The sequence below is a fragment of the Chaetodon auriga genome, chromosome 3, assembly GCF_051107435.1.
Source record: "Chaetodon auriga isolate fChaAug3 chromosome 3, fChaAug3.hap1, whole genome shotgun sequence".
Lineage (NCBI taxonomy): Eukaryota > Metazoa > Chordata > Actinopteri > Chaetodontiformes > Chaetodontidae > Chaetodon > Chaetodon auriga.
This window is the reverse complement of record NC_135076.1, coordinates 13,792,005-13,804,881: the sequence shown is the minus strand read 5'-3', so window position 1 is coordinate 13,804,881 and position 12,877 is coordinate 13,792,005. Positions and strand designations below refer to the sequence as shown.

At 41.1% G+C, this 12,877-nt stretch overlaps 1 protein-coding gene across 2 annotated transcripts in view; it reads right to left on the bottom strand.

Moving 5' to 3' along the window:
* The window catches only part of mast3b (microtubule associated serine/threonine kinase 3b), a 34,065-nt gene that overhangs the window by 18,027 nt on the left and 3,161 nt on the right, over positions 1–12,877 (bottom strand). Inside the window, exons 1-4 of one of the 2 annotated variants that reach the window (XM_076725191.1) lie at positions 8,355–8,786; positions 5,066–5,154; positions 2,492–2,564; positions 178–198 (exon numbers count right to left, since the gene is read on the bottom strand). In XM_076725191.1, coding sequence (XP_076581306.1) covers positions 178–198; positions 2,492–2,564; positions 5,066–5,154; positions 8,355–8,440 — 269 coding nt within the window. In that variant the 5' untranslated portion in view covers positions 8,441–8,786. Of the gene's footprint in view, positions 1–177; positions 199–2,491; positions 2,565–5,065; positions 5,155–8,354; positions 8,787–12,877 lie in introns of those variants that run through there. The other variant, XM_076725182.1, reaches the window with a different exon arrangement.

Genomic DNA, 12,877 nt, shown 5'->3' with positions numbered 1-12,877 from the left:
ATCCTTTTTCCAAATCATATATAATAGGGTGCTCTGTCTCCCGTGTCCTCACTTGATTCACAGCAGCTCTTCAGGTTTTTGCTTTATGCAAATCAAGCAACATCTTCACATCACAAAACAAACGTACAAAATACAAGCTTTAAACAGACACGATGCAAGAATTTGAAAAGAAGCTACCTGTCGGCGCGGGCCAGGTGACTGAGATCAGCAGCAGAGAGAGAGAGAGAGGCAAAGACAGTGGTTTCAGTGAGTTTGGGGATATTTGCGCGAGTGATCGTGTGACCCTTAGCATTTCGTTGAGAGATTGGTTCTGACAATGTTGCCTTCCTTGCCAGTTTTCATTTTGTCTAGATGCGAGGAGCAGCTAGCAAACTCAATTAATTCGAAGATATACTTTACATAACAAACACTTGAAAGCACGACCAGAGAAAGGATCTTGTCTCCACTTTGGATTTTGCAGCAGCAAACACACAGTCAGAAATAAAATAAATAAAATAAAGGTTACTTGCAGGGAGACAATGAAACTCTCAGTGGAAACTCACAGGTGAAAAATGTACTTGTAAATTAAGGCTTCAATAAGGGCTTAAAAAGGTGTAACTGCATTCTAACAACAATGATCTACTCAGACTCTGACACACACACACACACACACACACACACACACACACACACACACAGTATGAAATTAGCACCCATTCAAGCTCCAAATGCAGGCAGATTTTCCATTTGGCGAGTAAAATCTCTCCACTGCAAATGCAATAAAAGCTTTGTGAATAAAAAGCCAGTATTTGGAGCAATTTATCAAAAACATTTAGCGCCTTAGAAGCGATGAAAGCATCAGCCAGAGAGCTCAGAAATGGGCAGCTTTATTCTAACTATTCTAACACTGTAGCCTCTTGCACCTGCTTTACTAAAGGAACACCAGCTAATGTAAACACACTATTTACCACGCAGTAAAAGAAGGGTTTCATTCACATTAAAACATAAAAGTTATTTTTAAATCTACCTGGTTTGCACGTGCTTTACTAAATCAGAGGGGGAGCGTTCATTTGACTCTCTACACTGAGGATTAAGCCTCACCTAAAGAGCGAATTCTCCCACTCTCTCCTACGAACCGACATCTCAGAAAGGAATCTACCAAACATGAAGCACAGTGCTACACCCTCCACTCTTAAACCCATAAGTCCTAATCATGCCACTGTCATTTTTCAGCACGTCTCGCCCTGCACGGTTCACTGAGATTGTCATGTTTCAATTTGGACGTCATCATGGGACAATTCTTCAGACATCGCTCATCGATACAACTGCCAGGTTCAAGGTTTATTCATAGATTACCTGTGACCTTGACAGAAAGCCACTGTGTGTGCGTTACACTGATGCCAGCATTCTCATTAGTTTCTAATGGCTGTTCTTGGGTGTCTTCAAGGTGCTGCCTCACTCGCAAGCAACACATGCCTGGAGCGAGACAAGCACGTTGCCATAGGAACCAGGTCGAATGATGCTTGAGTGGGCTTCGGGGGTACCCTCCATCTAACTGCACTCATCCTGCAGAGGATGTAAGGAGACCTGAGGTGTGAACGCTCCAGGCTGAGTCAGCCTCAGTCACCTTGCTGCTGTTTTTCCTCCGCTTCCAGAACGTCTGCCTCTGTCCCAGCACACACACCCAATCTCACAGGAAACCCTCACAGTGTGATCACGCATTAGATTTACTTCATTGGTGAGGTTGTAAATTTGTACTTGGTTCATTTGGGTTCACGTGACAAAGATCCAGGGTGTGCAAACATACAGTCGGGAATCAAAAGAGACTGAAGTTCCTGTAATTGTAACTCAACGTGGTGCACAGCCCAAATCTGTCTGAGAATCTTAATATTTGATCAACTCAGTCCAAAAGTTTTGTACAGTCTTCTGAAATTCTATTTGAGCAGGGATGCCAGACAAATAAATAAATGGCCACCAGGAAATTCAGCTCGTGAAATCCTCACTCTCGTTCGCTTTAAGAGTTTTGGTTATGAAAACAAACTAAGTGCTGCTGTTGGCTGAAAACTGAATCTGAACTTCAGCCTTTTGTTCACGCGCAAAACAGCGAAAAGAAAGTCTTCCATTAAAATCCCTTTATGTAACTCACTGTAACACTTTATTTGACCTAATTTCCAAAAAGCTTATTCTATTTATTGGAGATAAACTGAGAGGTAACAGAGAGGCCCTTTTGTCAGCACGCTGCGGGTCAGCTGTGTGTGCAGCAAAGTGGGGTTTGTCCACAGCAAAACACACAATCCAAAATATAGTTTCCAATGATTAATAACTAATCTATAGTTAGTCTGTCAAAAAGAAACTTTCTAAAGATTTCTGAGAAAATTACCTGATCTGTGAATTGAAAGTGTTACCTGTTTTACTAAGCATTTAAATTGAATAATCTGAGGTCTTTCAGATGTGGCAAAGCAAATATATCACTCCAAGGGGAAAAGGGTTCAAGACAGCAGTGCTGACGTACCTTCGGGCAAATGGAAAGTTGAGGCAGCCGCTGGTCGACACATTTCGAGGACTGTCTAGAGGGCTGCTCGCCGCTGAAAGAGGAAGGGCAAAGTTACTATGGGTACTACTCACAACTGTAATAATAAACCCATGAAAATAGAACTGAGACGACCACATGGCTGAATTTACAAGTGGAAATGTTCCAAAAAGGATGACATCGTGTCTACGCAGGAACTCTCAATCACTGCAAAACCCCGCGGCACCAACCAGCACCTCACATCATCTTGGTATTACTTTCCCAAACACTGCTGCACCCATCCACAAACATTCTTAATTCAGGGGGAGGCCTCATTCAGTTCGGTCTCGCCAGAGTCTGTGGTTTGTTTACATGCAAGTGGTTGAGTACCAATTAGGACACAAGAGAGAGACCCAATTAGAGCCCGACTGCACTCAGTGAATAGATAATCCTCGGCGTGATTGAGTTCAAAAGGGATCACATCCACAGACTGCGGGTATGAGGAGCTCTCGAGCAAAACTCTTTTCATAGAGTGCAGCTGCTTCATGGCATTAAGGGGTTATACACGGTCTTACTATTGTTGATTCACAAAGCAGAAGGACGCCAACCATTTAGAAACCATTTGCCTCAAATTAAACAAATTGCAAAATCGGCAGATACATTGTTAGTTAACTCCCAGAGATTAATATCAGTATTAGCCTCAAAATGTTAAGTGTCAGTCGGTGTCAGTTATTTTTTGGCCTCGTTAACATGTCCATACAGTCATTTTTATACATAAGACGTGTCGTCAGCGCCATGACTGAGCATGTCCACGTTGGAACTGCAGTGGATGACAGTCTCACCATCATAGATTCAGACAGCCAGTGTTTCACACATCACACACCTTAGAAATTAATCCCATCACTTTACAGGGTGGGGCTCAGGTGAAAGGAGGGTTGTCCAGGGTGAAGCTGGGTGTAGCTATGTATTGGTATTTTGGTAGGTAAGTTTCACTTTTTAAAAATGATGGCAGACAGGTGAAATGGTGAGCTTCCATGTAAAATCAAAGGATCTGACAGTCCAAGAGCCAAACTGTGGCCAGCTTACACTGAAGCCTGACACTGTTCCATCCAGTTATCCAGGGACTCAGCGAGGAGAAGCCAACATGTTGGTCAACCGGTAAGTCTACTTCACCGTGTCTTATCCGCTGACTGTATCCAAACAAATCTGCAGTGTGTCAAAATGGCAATCTGCCAAGTTACATGCTGATTCATGTCAAATGTTGACAGGACATTTTACATGGCTTGGGGGGTGTTGACAAAGAAAGTTGTGGCAAACATTATTCAAATGAATTTGTCAGAGAGTTAAGTCTCGGATGAGGTTTGTGTGTTTGAGCAGCAGAGGGGTGGGTGGAGACAGAGGTGGGGACCAGATCTCCACATACTACATGAAGGCAAAGTTGTAGAGTCACATCGAAGCCAATATGAGGCTGTTTTTTATCATATTATCAACAAACTTATAAAATATGTGATTTTGATGAACAGGGCTAAGATGAGAGGTTTAATCAATGCCTGGAAGGGAACTTTACGGCAATTTGTTGTATTTTATACCATCATCAACCATCACAGTGTTTGCCACAAGAATTTAGGATTCATTGGGGAATGAACACTGTTTGTTTGTCTGGTTGAATTATGAAAATAAAGCATTTCATTTCTTTATTCAGTCTTAATTTCACCTTTATTTTCTGCATAAAAAATAATGTCCCATCTGCAGTACATCCATTGCATTCCCTCTCTTCGTGTGCTCCCTTCAGTTAAGTGTGCTGCAGGTCATCTGAATATGTCCAAACATTCTGCAGTGCCAACCAGATACTAGCTATGGTGCAGCTTACAGGTTGGTTGAACAGGCTTAATCTTGTATTAGTGTGGCAGCACAAGGTGCCCTCCAGCTTATAAACCTTAACGTGAGCGGAGCTGATACTTAAGCTGCACACTGAACAGTGACGTGTTCATTTGCAACTTCCTTAGATGTCATTAATCAAACAGAGTGAAATTCAGTGTTTCCATACTGCCAATTCATTTCCAGTGGTTGGTCAAGTGAGACTGACACCATTTAAACTTTGGAGTCATCTGGACTCATATTTATAATATCTGAATCTGTCCTTACACAGTATGAGCATGCAGGAGAGCAAAGATGGTTTTAAATTACAGGAGCTGGAATCAGAAAACAACAGGCTGCATCGGTGTGGAAAAGTTTCCACGGGGCACAGCTGCAATACAAACCAGGAAGTCAAGTTTAAAGCTTAATTAAATGCAGAGAAACCATACTGCAGTTTATACCATTTGGAGGAAACTGTGGTTATCAGCACAGCAATAATTTTCTCCTTTGTCTCAACGCTTGATGAAATGGAAATGAGCACAACGCTACAAGGTAGTTCAGCTGCTTTGTGCACATGCATCCATTTGATTGGTCAGTGCAGCAAGTTGCTTGATGACACTGCATTACACTGCAGAGTCAATGCTATCGTGTGTTCAGTTGCAGTGCTCCTGTCAGGACTTGTTGGGATTGAAAGTTTCCAAATTTCATAACAGATCTTACCAGTGTGGAGTGAGAGCGGGGAGAGCGGCCGGGACAGCGTGGGTGATGGCGTCCCGACACCGAGGCTCTTCCTGTTGCTGCTGCGACAGCTGGAGCACAAAGAGTGAAAGTCAACAGACTGCCAACCTCAACACACATCACTCATCTGCACCTCAATCACAACTTCTGTCAGGTTATTCGGCCATATGGGTTGCAGTGTTTCTGTTGTATTCATTATCAGTCATTCTAATCTTTGTGCATAACACTGTCTTCTTGTCCAATTGTTCTTCCCAAGCAGGTTCCTGCTAAATGTCTACATCTTCTCACCTCTAAATCAATATTAACAACCTAAAACTATCACTTAGAGCACTGTGGCACTGCTAAGATGTTAGCACCGAGCACTGACGGAGAGGATTTACTGGGAGCACATGGATGATTCTGGTCTTGCTTTTAATCGGTTAAGCTGAACGATAAGACAATCTAGAAATAAAACAACCTGGTGTATTCCTTTACGCAGAGTATAGTCATTTTGTCATGCAATCCATCAGCATGTATTTAAATATACAGTAAGTGCGTGTTTGTGAGTGTGTTCAGCAGCAGCTCGAGGACACAAAAGACATTTAATGACAGTGCAGCACTGGGCAGATTAAGAAGACAACTGACCTCTGAAGCAGCAGACTGTGATCCACTAAACTGTCACTGTTCTGTTGCACACAATAAGGCTGAATAACACCAAAACACATCTGTGTTTGTGGGCAAACCGGTAAGATGGGTACAAACTGGGAGTGGTGGAAACAGGCAGGGATGTCCAGTTTGCTGCGTAATACTGTTTGCTATCCTCATCCTATCTGCACTTTTTAAATTAGTTTTAAGAGTTTATATGATTTCATTGATGCTTTAATTTACTTGTAATTAAGTTGATCATAATTTTCGTTTTTTTGTATTTTAGTTTTTTAACTCTTTAAAACTTTTGTTCTGCACTGTTACAGCACAAATGTAACCTGCAGACCAGTTTCCAAAAGAGCAGAAACAGTTTGGTTTCTCATGGACAGATTTTGCTGGTTGAACTGCACCAACAAGCGTGTGCACGGTGATCCTTACTGACACAGGTTTGATAAAACCAGAGAAGCGTTACTGTCTTTGGTGAAGATGTAGAAATTTCAGTACCTTCTTTTTTTCGGCTGAATTTTAGGGCTGCAGGCTGCGAACGATTATTTTCATCAATGATGTTTTTGATCAATCACTTGGTCAATAAAATTCCAATTCGCCAGAGGCCAAGGTGACATCTTCAAATGTGTGAATGTGAAAAGCAAGAAACACTGTTGTTACAGACACTGGAACCTGAGAACGTGCAGCATCTTTCACTATTTCCGCCAGAAAAATTCCAAACTGTTCATCGATTACCAAAATAGTTACAGCCTGTTTCAGATCTACTCAATAGATACTGGAAGGTTTTTCAGACAGTAGCTGAACGCAAGGCTTCATAATATCTGCTTCTAGCATATCCATCAAACACATGCGTAGGAGACCGTCTCTGCTGGCCATCCAAAGCTCACAAAGTTCGTTTCAACTTTACTACATTGACATTTTGAGCTGTGAAGAGCGATGCATTCATGTGATGGACAGGATGATGCTGTCAACCGCAAGCAGAACTTAAGTTTCTGAAAATCCTTTGAACACCTGCACTTTCTGCAAGAACCAAAAACGCAAACTTCACAGTCTGGTACAGATGAGGCTTCAGATACTTCGCTAGAAGAACTGAGATTTCTTTGTCTCTGCCCACTGAGATTTAACTCAACCCATGAGATTATTTCCGCCCTCACTCAGAGCAGCTCTGCCTTGAGAAATGTTTACGTAACTACTACTCTAATCTGCAGGCAGATGCGTGACACACCAGCATGGCTGAGTCCGCTGAGGAGAGAGAACTGATGAGAGCCAAAACATGAAGAGGAAACCTCCCGTCAACAGATTCAAGGCTGAAGGGACTGTGTGCACAGACAGCAACAGCAGGCGCAGCTTGAGCCACAGATGTCCAAGTCTGTGTGTGTGTGTGTGTGTGTGTGTGTGTGTCTGTGTGAGTAAAGGGAGGGACTGCTAAATAACCCTCTGGTTCTGAAAAGAAGGGGGAAAACTTTGACCAATAACATTCAACTGAGCAGCTTTTACTGTGACACCAGGGTGTAAAGTCCACAACCGTCCCAGTGACGAGTCAATGAATTGATTATTAGACTGCCTGAACACGAGCAAACTTTTTTGATAATCGATGAATAGTCTGCCATTTTCGAGGCAAAAAGGTCAAACATTGTCTCGTGCAATGAGAATATTTGCTGTTTTTCTCTGTTTTATAGCCGCAAACTGAATATCTTTAAGCTTTTCGACTGGAATCTGAAGACCTCGGCTCTGGGAAATCGTGATGAACGTTTTATAGACCATGACAGTAATCTAGAAACTAATGTGCAGATTAATCAATAAAATAACCCCAAAAGTGTCAAATATTTGCAGTTTCCAGTTTCTCAAATGTGAGTATTTGCTGATTTTCTCTCCTTTAAATGATTGCACATTAAAACCGTCATGCTTTGGGCTGCCAGTCGGACAAAACCAGCTCTCTAAGCACCTGGCCTCTGGGAGATTGTAATGGCCATTTTTCATTTACTTCCGACATTTTATATAATACAAATCGAAAGGATAATTCACGGACAAATCAACAATCAATAAACAGGACAGGAATCAGCTCATTCGGTGTAGTGGCATCCACCAGAGAGTCAACAGCTGCAGGTTTTATCTCCAGCCATCAGTAATTAAGACAAACGCTTAACTGTGACCTGCAGTCAGTTATCATCACCATCACTATCATCATCACCATCATCATCACAACGATAGTCACCAAATACAAACAGAAGTGCAAACAAAAAAGACGTTTTTGTGTCTGTAACTTTCACTGGTTCATCCGCGCTGTACATCATGTCTGATATGCATTCATTTCTATTCATTTAAGAGCAAAAACTGACAACTGAGTGTGTGAGCTGCTGTTATTTTCTGGACAAAAGCCGCGTATCAACACAAACACGGGATTAACGTCTACGAGCGACAGAGCAATCGGCTTTCTGAGAGGAGCTAAGTTAGCTTCTGCTGGACATAACGTGCCTGTGAACGCGTGAACACTGAGACAGACGTGTGAGTGTAACGTTACACGAAGAGCAGCCGAGAGTCATAAAGTTAACCGTGACAGCATCTCCAACACCACAAAAGATCAAAATAAAGTGCTAAACTAGCTTAACCTCCGTAGCCTTTTCCAACTCTTCATAACTACCTTTTCGAGCGCTTCAGCAACGCTCCTGGAACAAAATGGGACTTGTTCTGGCTCGGCACCGCAGACCAGTGACTGGGATCCGACATGCTGGAGGACTTTCTTGTATATTACAAAGTTAATGGTGATTTCAGAAAACTGAAGCTGGGCTCGATGAGAAACCCGCTCGCCCTGCTGCTGCTACCGCTGCTCTCCCCACCATCGTCTCTCCTCCTCGGCGGTTCCTTTTGTATTCACACCGAGGTCGTCTGCCTCGTGCGGTCCCGGCGGTTCGGGGGCTGTCGTTACATCCTCCGATGGGCTCTGTGCCCGCGGTCCTGTCAGCGAAACATCGCCTCCATGTCGGTTTGTTTGGTGTGTAATACCGTTCACACAGCAACGGTAACACTTTAGTTTGACCGAACAGACGCTGCTTGGCTGCGTGTGAATCAATGTGAGCAGGCGCGAGCCTAATGCTGCGTTCAAGTGCTGCTCGTTACCTCCGCCTGCTCGCTGCTGCAAAAAATAAAAGTAAAAAAAAAAAATCTGCTAAATAAACCAATTAGTCTGTATGGTGACAGGAAATATCTAAGACAAAATGGTCATTACAATTTACCATAACAAGCGCCAGTTGGTTGTTTTGCCTCACCAACAGTCAAAATCCTGATGATAGTACATTTCTAAGGTTTTAAAACCAAATAGAAAAAGCAACAACTCTTCACGTTTGAAAAGCTGGCTCAAATGTTTGGCATTTCTACTTGATAAATGACTTGTGCTTTTGATTGAATATATTTATATATATAGACTAAAATGGACCATGGACCCCAAAGAATACATAGAGAACAATAATTAGGATGAAAGAATTACTTACAACATTAAAATAGGACATATATGTAATGTGTAGTCTTTGGTTATAGCGTAAACCTGCAAACACTTTGGCCATAGTGTCATAAGGTTTGGGACTACTGTAACTGTATAAGTTAATTAGGATGTTCATTTATTAACAAGAAAAAAAACAGAGTTAGTCTCTGTTGTCTCCAGGTAGATTTTAAAAGGCTTTTCAAAAATAGAGCAGTGCAACATTACCATCATTCAGACATACAACAATGAAAAATATCATGCAAAGACACATTTTACTGTCCATGCATTTATCAACTGATCAATTAATCAATTGTTTCAGCTTTACCTGAGTTATTTACTGAATGTTTGGAAGCAACAGTGGGGTGGTTTTCAGTTTGCTTTCCAGCAGTTTAAGACATTAACATGTTTTGTTCCAGCTCTCATCGCTCTGCAAAGGAGGGCAGACCAAAGAACTGAAGCTGCTAAAGACTGTAGGAGTGAAACTAAGCTCCACGCCTCAGTGACTCCTACATCGCACAAGTGCTACAAAACAACTAAAAGCTGAATACAGCCAGAAACTTTTTCTCTACTTAACATCTTGACTATTTATAGACTTCATTCGTTGGACAATATACCACAGCTGCGTGGTGGAGATGATCATAGCTCTGCTCTAACTTATCTTATCTTTATCGTTTTCTTCAGCAGATTCACACCATGGGTGATAAGTATGGCTACCCCTCCGCACATTTATACAACTGTTAATCTCAGAAATTGAATGAATAATGAAAAACTGCGATGCAATCCTGTGATGAATATGTAAGCAATAGGTTGTGTGAATTTCACCGTCTGAACTCTTCTGAATGAACTGGATGTGAAATCTTCACACAATAAGCACAATCAGTCGATGTCATCCATCTGCACCAGCAGCAGTCTTGTTCAAATATATATTGGATGTTACCTGTTTTGAGACATCGCTCAAAGGATTTTGTTATTGTATTTAACTTTTTGGCCAAATGAAGCATAAATAATGTGTTGAGAGCAATTCGTACATCTTGAAAAAAGCAATATATGTCATGTATACAGCAACCTGTGCACACTCACATTACCATCGAGGTTATAGTACAACCCCTGATACAATGTTTGATTGACTGCAGACTATTTGGTCAAAGTTAATAATAGAGCCATTGCTATAGAAACACTCTTCAGGTTTACCTTTTCGGCCACTCACACTGTCTTGGTAATTTCCTACAGAACCTTAATGCAGCATAAAATGCTGTTGGGTTATACCACCAGGAGTCTGATAAAGGATGAATCCTGGCAAAACTTTGAAAGAGTGGTATATTCCACTGCATATCCTACCTCTAGTGATTATACTGTTTGTAGCCCAGGATGTAATTACGCATTTTAATAATAATAGAATAGAATAATAATATCAGAACAAAAGTAATATATAAAGATACAATATTTTAAAGTAAAGGTCAATTCCAAAAAGTTGTCATAATGAAGCCTCTCACTTTAGGAACTGATGCAGATACATAAAAAAAATAGGAATACCTAAATTAAAAGTATTATACATTATGCTCTCTATATACAGATGTATTTATTGTGTGAGGAGAGCTGTATGTGTGCTGTATGTATGATGATTGTAATGAAAAAGCTGCACATTTGTGGAATCAAACAGGATTGGAATCTTTTCACATCTGGATCTTCATTTTTAGTACAGATAAACCTTATTTGATGCTATAAACAATACCATCATAGTGTCCGTTCTGTCGAATGATCCGTTCGCTACCCTAATTCTGTCCTCTTCACTGCAACAGTCCTTGAGAGCTTGTTTTTCCCAGTGTCTCAGGACTAATGAATTTTCTAGTCCTCTGGTTATAACAAATTCACAGTTAAAAATGTTCTTGGGTCTGTTCATCCTTGTGTGGTCTCTGCCATCAACAGTTCCCTGATATCTTTACAAACACAAACCATAATCCTGTCCTGCCTAAACAAACCTTCACTCTTTCTCCTCCTGGTCAGACTTATCCTTGCTCACTTTTAACTGGAGCTATTTCAGCGTCAGTTTTGACCAGGCCTAAATGTCTAGGCTCCTATTTTGCAAACATATGGCTCATTGTACCCCAAATTCAGATGGGAATGATTTTTCCTGCTTTTTTGATCTCACTTTGGTTATTGTAAGTCCCTCTTGTAGTCCTCCACTGGCTTCCTATCAAATTTAGAACTCAGTTCAAAATTCTTCTCACATCTGCAATCACATCTGCATGGTAAGGTAAAATCATGGTAATCTGCTACAGACGTATATCAACCATAATCCAAAGAAGTCATCAGTTCTCGGCTTTGGTCATGGCTGCTAAACTGTGGAAATGTTTTTCCAATGTTGTGCATTTTTACTGTATTGTCATGTTGTTAATATAATACTATATATATTAATACATATTGCACTCTCCCTACACCCTTAACATGAATGCTGATGTAAACACGTATGTTGTAAACACATCCATGCCAGCAAGACAACCTTTCCATATTCAGTGTCTCAGAATCAAAAGTTGATGAAGGGAGGCAATTTACTTGCATACAAAAACAGAATCTGATGCAAGAGAATGAACATGTGTCTGGATGGTAAACACTGCAAAATGCTGTGAAGAATGATGCCAACAAATGTGCCACCTGCCATAATGTGGCACCAGATCACTTAGACTGTGTGTAAAGTGAGTTGTGTTAAGGAATTCATTGTCATCGCTTCTGAGAGACTTTTGCATTCCCATTAGCGCTTCTGTGGACAGAATGGGATTCATTACTGCACGGTGTGCAGTGTGACAGCCTAGCGCTGCTCACGCATCCAGAAACATGCTGGATGCAGCCGCCTCTGTTTGCTGTGTTGCCTTCCTCCACAGCACCCAGCACCGTTGCCAAGCAACCCACATAGACTGAGAGACAACTAATAAATGATAAGTCTTCACTGGTGAAACAGAAGCACCTCAACGTACGGAAAACAACTCGTATTCATTCCATATTTCCATGTATATTTCACACTTTTTTAATGGGGTAATGCTGTAAGCTCCATTTGACAGCTGTGCTGGAGCTTTCAGTCATATCACACTGTCTTCTTCAGCGGATGGAGTTTGTCCCTGTTGACATGAAATCATCTAAGTTCAAATGACAAGATTGTGTGATACGACTGAGAGCACCAGGACAGCGACTAAATAGTTCTTGTGGTGAGACTGTTCGCTGTTTCAAAGTTTACGTTTCATTTCAATATTTTTTACCAAAGAACCACAATAAAAAATGTAGAATAATAATAATAATAATAATAATAATAATAATAATAATAATAATAATGTCTTATCACTTCATTTTTTTGTAACGTTACAAATAGTGTGGCATTCTCCTGCTGATAGCAGCAGGAATTAGTGGACATTCACCAGCACAGACCAAGAACAAACGGGGTGAGAGGAACAAGGCCAGAAACATACTTTTGTTATTGCCAATAAGTCCCAAGAAAATAAGATTGACAACAATTTATTGCTTCATTTTTTAAGAATTTCAGCTGGCCATTGTGGGTTTTAGCCAATGTGACTCAAACGGGAGTAAATAGTTTGTTGGGGACTATTTTCAGAAGAATAAACACTTGGTGCTCTGGTGGGTATTTGTGGTAGCAGGATGGTGTATGTTGGAATGAATCAAAATAAACTACAGTGTCC